Consider the following 9168-nt stretch of genomic DNA (forward strand, 5'->3'; position numbering starts at 1 on the left):
TGAGGAAAAAGACCGGAATGATGGAAAAGAAATAAAAAGAAAAAATATTTAAAAGAAAAGAGGAAAATAGCAGACTCCTCAGTCCTCTCCTAGTTGTATCTTGGTATCCCTCAAACTCAAAAGGTAATAGGGTTAATTATTGAAACTCCCCTTCACTTATTAGAATTTGCTAAACTCCATTCCAGTTGGTACTTCACTGAAAAGCTTAATTTGGATACCAACACCATGATCAGTAGATACCTTATCGGATCATACGGGTTAAATTCTAGGCACTGCCTTTGAAATAATACCCGACTATAGTCTCAACCTTGATCCAGATTTGACAGATCCCAATTGATTCATTGCTAGGTTCATTTCGTCCTGCTAAAATCTCTGCAACATCTATGCAGTTCTAACTTATCGCTAGTTATGATGCCCACCATTACGTCTCCAGGGTCCATCCTTCTCCTAAAGAAGCTTTGTTGCTTACGCTCATCTCTATGATGATATTCAGGGTACTTACTCTCATCTCTACATTTGAGGGACCAACTCAGCCCTGTTTGTAGATCTGGACCTTCTTGCCCCTTGGGATCATCAGTTTTCTTTTATGCTCTCCCCTGATCCCAGGTTGGCACAACGGGCCCAGCCCACATTACATTCCTTGATCCTAGGAGTTAGGAGGCTCCACTTTCCAGATTTTACGAGGCCCAGCCCACTCATCGCAATTGGAATTATGGCATCGAATTTTTAACTCTAAACCCTGTATTTTAAACCATGGGAAAAATCAGAGAAATATAATTGATATAAGCCGTGACTGTCAGTCCAATTGGTTCTAGCTACAAATACAAGGACCATCTACCCAGATCCAAAATTGGTCCATAATGGTTCAGGCCACCATCTTTGTCCATGCCATAAGCATCAAGAAAGTTCTAAACTTCCCAGGTATAATTTGTTTCCCTCTAAGAATCATAGAGAATATAGGTGAGGGTTATCAGTTTATCACCCCGCCCAAAGAATAATCAATTTACATAAAAAAAACATCACCATTTTCCATCAAACTTTCCACAAGGAAACTTGCGCCAAACACCACAGACTGAACGCCGGATCTCTGCTCATCGCTCCACTTTGAAGTATTTGAATACAAAGTACTTCAGGCGTTCCTGATCAGCATGGAGAATCATAATTAAGCTACAACAAATCAAGAGTCGATGAGATGCTTGAAGGCTGGTGTGACCAACTTCAGTAGTTGGGCATCTTTGTATTGCCTTTGTCATTTGACACAATTCTTGTATCTGTGCTGTATATCCATACAAGGAAACATATAAGACCGAATGGCTATCATATACGAGGTAACACCTGTTTCACAGTAATCCCTTACCCATGTGGACGTTGAATGAAAATCTTGTTATCGTTTACGTCCTTAGAGAGTACATCTTCTGATCTTTCGGACCGTGACATGCACCCTAGTTGAGAGTTGTTCCCCAAGCCTTGCGCATCAAAATGCCTATGTGCTGCAGTCATGGATTGCATTTTGAATTTAGTGCAAAAGTAGCTACAGAATTGTGAAAAGAATCATAGTTTTAAGATAGATCATCTGATTAGTAGCCTTGTGGAATTATCATTATACCTAGACATCATCAGAAATGCAGCAATTTGACTTGTGTTTGAACCGTCTCAATGAAAATGACCAATATATACTATGTTATTTATGCTCGCATGGTTTAAATGGAATGAATTTTGAAATCCATTTAGCACAGTGGCCAGCAAAATAATGTCTTCTCTATCTTAGGGAAATGAATGCAAACATTCTTGGCTTCTTTGGCTAAGAAGACGCACCTGATAGGTTCTTCACAGAACGACTTGTACTTATTTGTTGCGGAGGCAATATACTCTCCCTGTAGATTTCCTTCACATGCAAACAAAATGGTGGGCCTTACTCCCATGAACCTCTCTCTCTCTCTCTCTCTCTTTCTCTCTCTCTGATATATATATATAACAGTATCTGAGGTGTCAAACTCAGCCTACCTTGGAGGATGTGGAGAGCAGAAGTGGTCCGTGGTAAGCTTGAATTGATGATTCTGTTGCAAATGAGGTTTCTGAATTAGTGATATTGGCCATAGTGGACAAATCAATTGGTTGGTAAGAGGAAGTTAGTTGGTTAGACATTCTGGATGTACTTCCCTCATTTATGTTGATTGGCACCTGAGGCAGCGGTATAGGCTGCAATACTCCAGGCAGGTACATTGGATGTAAAACCAATCCATTTTTCATTGACAACATCTGCAAAGCATGTCATGATGAAATAATGTCAGAATAATTAATTCATTTCAACTTGTTTTCATTCTTGCTTCACTTGCTCTTTTTTCCTTCATTTTCTTCCTTTGTTCTTGTCACCCTGTTTATTGTTTTACTGGTGGTGGTTGGGGGGAGCTATTCAGTTGCAAAGAGAGAGATTACATGATCCAAGGTCAATGGTTGCTCCAAACTAAGATATAGCCTGATTACTAAAAACACAACATTCAAACCAACTAAAACTAAGAAATAGGAACAGGGCAGCTCCTACAAAAATAAGGGGAGAGGCATCAACTCATGGAGTCATGAATCCTAATATCTTACTGCCAATCTAGCAGGGAGTTTCCATGATGATAAACTGGTAAAAAGAAAGTTAGATTTGGATAGACACAACTCAAGTGACAAAATTGCAGTCGGTTTGCTCCAGCAGATTGACAGAAAACTATGCAAGGGTAAAAATAAAACATACTTAATAATCCAAAGGTACAAGTCATTTTGGTTGAAAAAGGTCACAACCCAATGTTAGTCCCTGCTATCTGGGGTCTTGAGAAGTGGACTGGATATAGACCTCACCTTTGGCCTATTTTCCAGCACAAAGTGACTGCTCTTACACTAAAACCCACATTCTCACACTAAGCCTGCAATTTTACCATTACACTGAGGTGGCTGCAACTTCTAGGAAGCATTATAGCATCAAAGTCATTTGGCCAGATTAGTGATTGACAACTTGCTACTGTGATGTATACAACCCTAATTTATCTAATTGTTCTACCTTTGATTATCTGAAATACCTTGATCTAAATCTTGCATCTTACATTTTGAGGCTAAATTGAATGATGGAAATCCTTGTTCAGAATCAGCTTCCAGAGGCATTATTGAGGTCCCATTTGGTTTGCAGGAATAGGGGTCTGGAATCGGAATGGGCTATTCCGATTCCAACTGTTTGGTTGGGCAGAATCGGAATCCCATTCCAATTCCAACTGGAATGGCATCCCCCATTTGATGGAATGGTCATTCCCTGCCCCTCCCTTGGGAATGAAATCCCACTCCTGCTGATTCTTATTTCCATTCCCATTCCTGTCTGAACCAAACAGACTATGGGAATGGACTATTCCGATTTTGATTCCGGTTCTGATTCTGAGGGTCCATTTGGTTTGCAGTTGAAATTGGAATCGGAATCAAAATCTTCCAGAATCGAAATCGGAATGGTCCAATCCCCTAGTCTGTTTGGTTCAAACAGGATTTGGAATGGGAACTGAAATCAGCAGGAATGGGATTTCATTACCAAGGGAGGGGCAGGGAATGGCCATTCCCTCAAATGGGGGAATGCCATTCCAGCAGGAATGGGAATGGAATTCTGATTCCATCCAACCAAACAGTTGGAATCAGAATAGCCCATTCCAATTCCAATTCCAGACCCCTATTCCCACGAACCTAACGGGGCCTGAGTTTTCATTATATTAAATTGGTAAATCAATGCCATGCACAATACATGAAAGATAGTTGCTACTTGCTAGCAGGTGCTATTTAGGGGTTCCTCACCAAACCTTTCCAGTGAACAAATGTATCAAAAGTAAGAAATGCATGACTAATCATTCTCATAGTAATTTCTGATTTTATCTTTTGCTTTGAGGGGGAAAAAGAATAAATTCTGGCAAACTTCTGTCCCCTCTACTACTAAATTAATTTGCCTGTTAATAAATATTAGTTCTTCAGTAACAGTATCTAAACCTTCACGATAAGAGGCAGAAAGTTTTCAGAATAAGACTGAGGTTTGGTCAAGACCTTCCAGTGGTCACCTCAACATAGAAACACAAATGGAAGATGGAAATGCAGAGTCAATAATGCAAGACCAATATGTATTCTTGCCATATAACTAATACCAATCACTAGATTGATCTATTAAGAAGGACAGCTGCATCCCGATTGATACAATCATACAAAATCATTGATTAACATATCAAAAACAAAATCTAAAGTAGATCTTAACAGAATTCATTTGACACTTGACAGCTTTGAAGAGTAGTCTCTCCTAGTCATTCAATTCCATGGCACTTGGAAGATTACCATATCAACACAAATTTTCCTGGAGTTCTGGTTTACTTCCATCACCAAAAAAAATTACATTTCATTTTATTTTTCTGTTTTCCTTTTGCTCAGAGAAAGAAATATGTTTAGGAGCCATTGCTTGGTGCAATGGTGAAATCATGGGTGACAAGTGTGAGAGCTTGGGTTCAAGTCTGAGAGCAACCAATTTGTGTACAAAAGAGAGAAAAAAAAAGTCAAATTTTAGGTCTTTATTCAGTCTATCCCTCCAAAAACCCAAATAGCCAGGACCATCATTGGGCAACATAACAATTAAAAAAGAATTGCATTTCATGTTTATTATAAAAAACACTAAGAGCTAGTTGTGTTACAAAAAAAGGGATTGATTATTGACTGATGAAAAACAGGATTGATTGTTGATCCTACTCTTTCAAATTTCTATTGGCAATAACTTCCTGATGCACTTTAAACATGCCAAACCCAAACCCCTATAGAAACTTGATCCACAGTTCATACCATTTCAAAGTATTTTAGACCTGTGTAATACCACTAACACCCAGCAGTAGATAAACCACTAGACACACAACTAGTCTTTCTGGAAAATTCTCACTCTGGGTATTGTGGTCACTGCTCTTGAGATTTAACTAGAAGACACATTTAATTTCCCATGTTATCTTTGTCCAAATAAGACTATTCATTCCTCATAAGCTGCTAGAACAAACCCCAAGATTTATAGCCTTGAAAATAATCTTTCACATATTTCCTAGTCATAGAGTCGTCCAATTAAGTCTTTTATAGGTCTCACTACCAAATAACATGCAATTATGCAACCAAACACTTTAAAAAATGGACAAAGAAAATGAATAAATGAATAGGATAGGATATGGTAGTTTAATTGAACTGTCCCACCAATTAAAAGATAGCATACCCATCTGCCCAAAGAATTTTCAAAAGGGTTCATCCATAAGTAGTCCTTATTAGGATGCCAAAGAGCACCCGAAAAATTCATCCCTTGAGAAAACCCTAAATAGGTCTCCTACTTCAAAACATAATTTGGTTGAGGTTTCCTCTACATTGTTAACCTTCAGATGCACATTGAAGGCTCAACAAGTGATCTTATACCAGAAATAACTTAAAAATATCTTATAGAATGCACATTTTCCCATGGTTGAGAAAAAGAAGGCTTTCAAAATATGATCTGACTAAAAAAACGAATATGGTTTTACTTAAGGTATAAAAAGAACTTAGATTTGGTGGGTCATGTGCATGACCTTTCACAGCACCCATAATAAGAAGTGATTTCTTGCAAGTTGAAGGAGCTAGAAGGGGTAGGGGTAGACCAAAAAGGACATGGGTCAAAATAGTAAGAAATGATTTAAGTGCTAATAATTTAACAATGGATATGACATTAAACAGAACAGAATGGTGAAACAGGATTCATGTAGGCAACCCCATATAGTTGGGGTAAGGCTTGGATGATGATGATGATGATGAGATTTCAGTAGCAATAAATGTTAAATCCATGAAATGTTAAGCATAAAAAACAAACTAGAATGAAGAAAAACAAGAAATCAAGATAAGATATTGATCCTAGTCAAAATAGTCAGCCAAACTCTAATTTCAAAAGTAAGATCCATTGTAAGTTTTCCAGTTAAAACCTACTGTTTCTACAGTGGATGTTACTTCATAAAGCCATCAGTCCTAGTCAAAGCAAGTAAGGGCAGCTTCCCTTAGATCAATTTTGTTCATGCTAAGTATCCATATACTTCAGTCAAATTAAGCATTTAACTGGGAGAAATATTGCTGCTTATAGCCATTTCATCATTTTCCCCTTAGCTAAAACCTTATGGGGAAAAAAAGTGATTAACCCAACCTCCAATCCACAAGGACCATAACCATCAGATAAAGATGGAACGACTTCTAATACCCCAGTTGCATGTCAACAGCGGCAAGACTATGACTTCATAATTACAATTGGCTTAGGTTTGCTTGAAGTTAACAATTGAATCTCATGCCATTAATAAGTGAATAACCTAAAACTGCAATCACCTTCCTAAAATATTCTGAGGTTACTATTTTGAGTGCTGAATCAAGATCAGTTGACCAAAATGGAGAACTTCATTCCCTAGTGCCTTATAATCATTATATTAGATACAAAAGGACTTTTTCACCTTTGATTAGCACCAAAGAAGATAAAATACTTTTTTTCTGAAACTACATATGTTCTAGGCACTTATAAAGAAATTTCCCTTTTGACCTTCCTTCAGCGTGCAATAATACATAAGCCAGAAACGAAGAGATTTTTTTTTCTCCCTTTATTCTACCTTTTTTTTTTGGGGGGGGGGGGGGGGGGGGGGGGAGGGAGGGAGTTGGGGGGGAATTAGTTCAAGACAGGGGACGCCGCAGCGTCCAAAGAAGACGTACTCACCTGTACTTGAAGCTGAAGCTGCTTAAGATATTCAATGGCTTCATCCAGCATTGAAGCCTTATCCGTCTGTCACAAGCAGAAAATCAGATACCGCTCATTCGAGCATTCAAGCCCCAAAAGGCCTTTAACCCAGAAAGCATTACAAAATAAAAAAAGAAAAAAAGAAAAAGAACGATACCTTGTTAGAATTCGGGATTAGATTCTGCAATGCTTTCATTTTTTCATTTATCCTACTCCTCCTCCTCTGTCCAACATTTTTAACACTTGAAATAAATTCGCTATGAAATGTAGGAAAGAAAAGAAAAAGTAAGGCATGAGGGCATACTATGAATCAACCTTTTCAGACAAATTGTGAACTTCCGCCGCTCTGCTTCTCTTGGAAGAAGAATAAGAGGAAGAGGTACGAGGTGGCACCGGCTTGGACGGTCCCTCCGACGCTTCAAGACCCTCCTACGTTCAATCAGTTCATCCCCATCGAATTTGATAATTAAAAAAGCAATGGAAATAACAATTTTTACAAAGAGCAAGAAATACGGATGCAAACGAGAATAAAAGAACCTCGCTTTCGCATTCATAGTCGTCGAGATCATTGTCCAACGGGGACTTTCTTCGCTTCACAGTTGCAATCACTGCATCGCAGTCCCCAGTCCTAGCGGAAGTCGTAGTGGTTGCGGTCTCTTTGGCCTCGTCCGGTAAACAAAAGCTGGAAGAAGAGAGAATGAGACTGGAAAAGTCGGCTGCGCCGGAGGACTCAGCCGTTGAGGTTCCATCCCTGACTCGGAAGTCACAGGATGGGGGAAGAAGAAAAGACGATCCGCATGGTGGGAGTTGATAGCCGCCGGGCAGAGCATTAGATGTACTCTGCGGATGAGAAGAAAAGAAACCGGGGGGAGGAGGGTGAGGAAGAGGAAGAGGAGATGAGAAGGATATCTCTTTGGTCCTGTCAGGCATGCAAACAGAGGATGACGATGACTGGAGGAGTTGATGAAGAAAAAGCGAGATTTCGTCTGATTTCTCAACTGCGGGACGAGAAGGTGGAGGGGGAAGAGAATGAGAAAAGGAGGAGGGAGGAGGAGGGGAAGAGCAAGCTTGATCATACGTGTCCGCCATACAAATGAGTCAGAAAGCATAGAGAAACAAAGAAGCAAAGCTTAGCTAAAGATTAAAAATAGAAATCCCAGGTGAAGAGGTGGTGCTGCTTCTGCAAAACCATCTCCACAGCCTTCCTCTGCCTCTATTTTCTATGGATTTTGGTTTCTTGAGTTCCTCACTTTCTGGGTTTATTTATTTATTACTTTTTTTCTGGGCGCGGAGTGATGTCTGTAATAATAAACAACCACCCCGACTAGTAAGTAGTTAGCAGAAGCTGAGACAGAGGATTCAGGAAGCGCAGGGAAGAGAGAATACGGTTGCTTTGTTTGTGTGTGTTTCCGTGGAAAGAAAGTACGGTTCTCATAAAAATCGAATTTTGGTCTTTCTCTCTCTCTCGCTTTCGGAGAGTAACAGTCAGAGGCCCATATTTAAATTAGGGAAATTTTCTAAAAACTCACCATGTCTTCTGATCATTTTTCAAACTACGGAAAAGATATGATATCCCAAAAACAATCAACCAATAAATTGGAATGATAAGCGTAGTACGTGTTATTTATTAAAATTCAAGGGTGGGTTTTGATTGATCAAAACTATTTTCATACCATATCTTTTCTTCGTTATAGATTTTTTTTTTCAAAATGTTTAAAATTCATCATGTCACTAACTTGATGTTAAACAGACTAATCGGGTGTTAATATATTATCATTTTAATCTTCATAAAAAATATAAAATATATACAAAACAAATTAATAGATGTTAATATATTACCATTTTAATATTTAGACATGAAAAAAGAAAAAATTCAAAAAAATATTGTCAAATATAAAATACATAAAAACATAGAAATTACAAAAAAAATATAAAAAATTATAGAAATTGCAAACAAAATAAAAAATTATTTTCAAATTATAGAAACTATAGAAATTGAAAAACAAAATCAGAAAATAAAAATTGTAGAAAAAAACAAAAATTATAGAAAAACACAGAAATTATAAATAAATAACAAAAATACAGGAAAATTTATAGATTGTAGAAAATAGAAAAATGTAAAAAAACAGAAATTATAAAAAAACCATTGGAAATTATAACAAAACACTAAAAATGCAAAAAAAAAAAAAACTAGAATATTGAAAACTGAAAAAAGACCATTTTCCTCTCTCACCATTCAAGGGTAATTTGGTCATGAAAATTGTTATTTATGCTGATATGGACACCTCTGTTAAGAAGCATTAAGGGTGCAATAACGGAAAGTGAGTTTTGGAAAATAAAAACTTAATGTCTTGGTGAGTTTTAGACATTTTGAAAAGTTGCGAGTTTAAGAGAAATGTTGA

General features: G+C 37.7%; 1 protein-coding gene across 4 annotated transcripts; it reads right to left on the minus strand.

Annotated features, from left to right (window-relative positions):
* Positions 1–763: 763 nt before the first annotated feature.
* Positions 764–8202, minus strand: LOC104601743 (uncharacterized). 4 transcript variants are annotated; one of them, XR_016079848.1, is made up of 8 exons: positions 7304–8202; positions 7082–7195; positions 6924–6989; positions 6746–6811; positions 2005–2259; positions 1816–1874; positions 1358–1490; positions 764–1276 (listed from the first exon to the last, which is right to left on the minus strand). XR_016079848.1 is itself a non-coding variant. In XM_088894006.1 (8 exons), the coding sequence occupies exons 1-8, from the start codon at positions 7853–7855 to the stop codon at positions 1130–1132; spliced, it is 1266 nt and encodes a 421-aa protein (XP_088750132.1). In that variant the 5' UTR covers positions 7856–8200; the 3' UTR covers positions 764–1129. The 4 variants fall into 4 exon arrangements, 3 of the variants coding, with proteins under 3 accessions (XP_088750132.1, XP_019054049.1, XP_010263501.1); XM_088894006.1 differs by having other exon boundaries at positions 764–1139; positions 1816–1885; positions 7304–8200; XM_019198504.2 differs by having other exon boundaries at positions 764–1271; positions 1816–1885; positions 7304–8200.
* Between the last annotated feature and the right edge of the window lie 966 nt (positions 8203–9168).

This window comes from Nelumbo nucifera, chromosome 1 (genome assembly GCF_055504915.1).
Source record: "Nelumbo nucifera cultivar China Antique chromosome 1, China Antique-T2T, whole genome shotgun sequence".
NCBI classification, from domain to species: Eukaryota; Viridiplantae; Streptophyta; class Magnoliopsida; order Proteales; family Nelumbonaceae; genus Nelumbo; species Nelumbo nucifera.

Coding starts and splice junctions, on each gene's coding strand:
- LOC104601743 (XM_010265199.3), bottom strand. CDS start 7,855: ATGGCGGACACGTATGATCAAGCTTGCTCTTCCCCTCCTCCTCCCTCC. Junction 1,886..2,004: donor TGCTCTCCACATCCTCCAAG/GTAGGCTGAGTT, acceptor TTGCATGTGAAG/GAAATCTACAGGGAGAGTAT. Junction 1,491..1,815: donor TTCTGTGAAGAACCTATCAG/GTGCGTCTTCTT, acceptor CCATGACTGCAG/CACATAGGCATTTTGATGCG.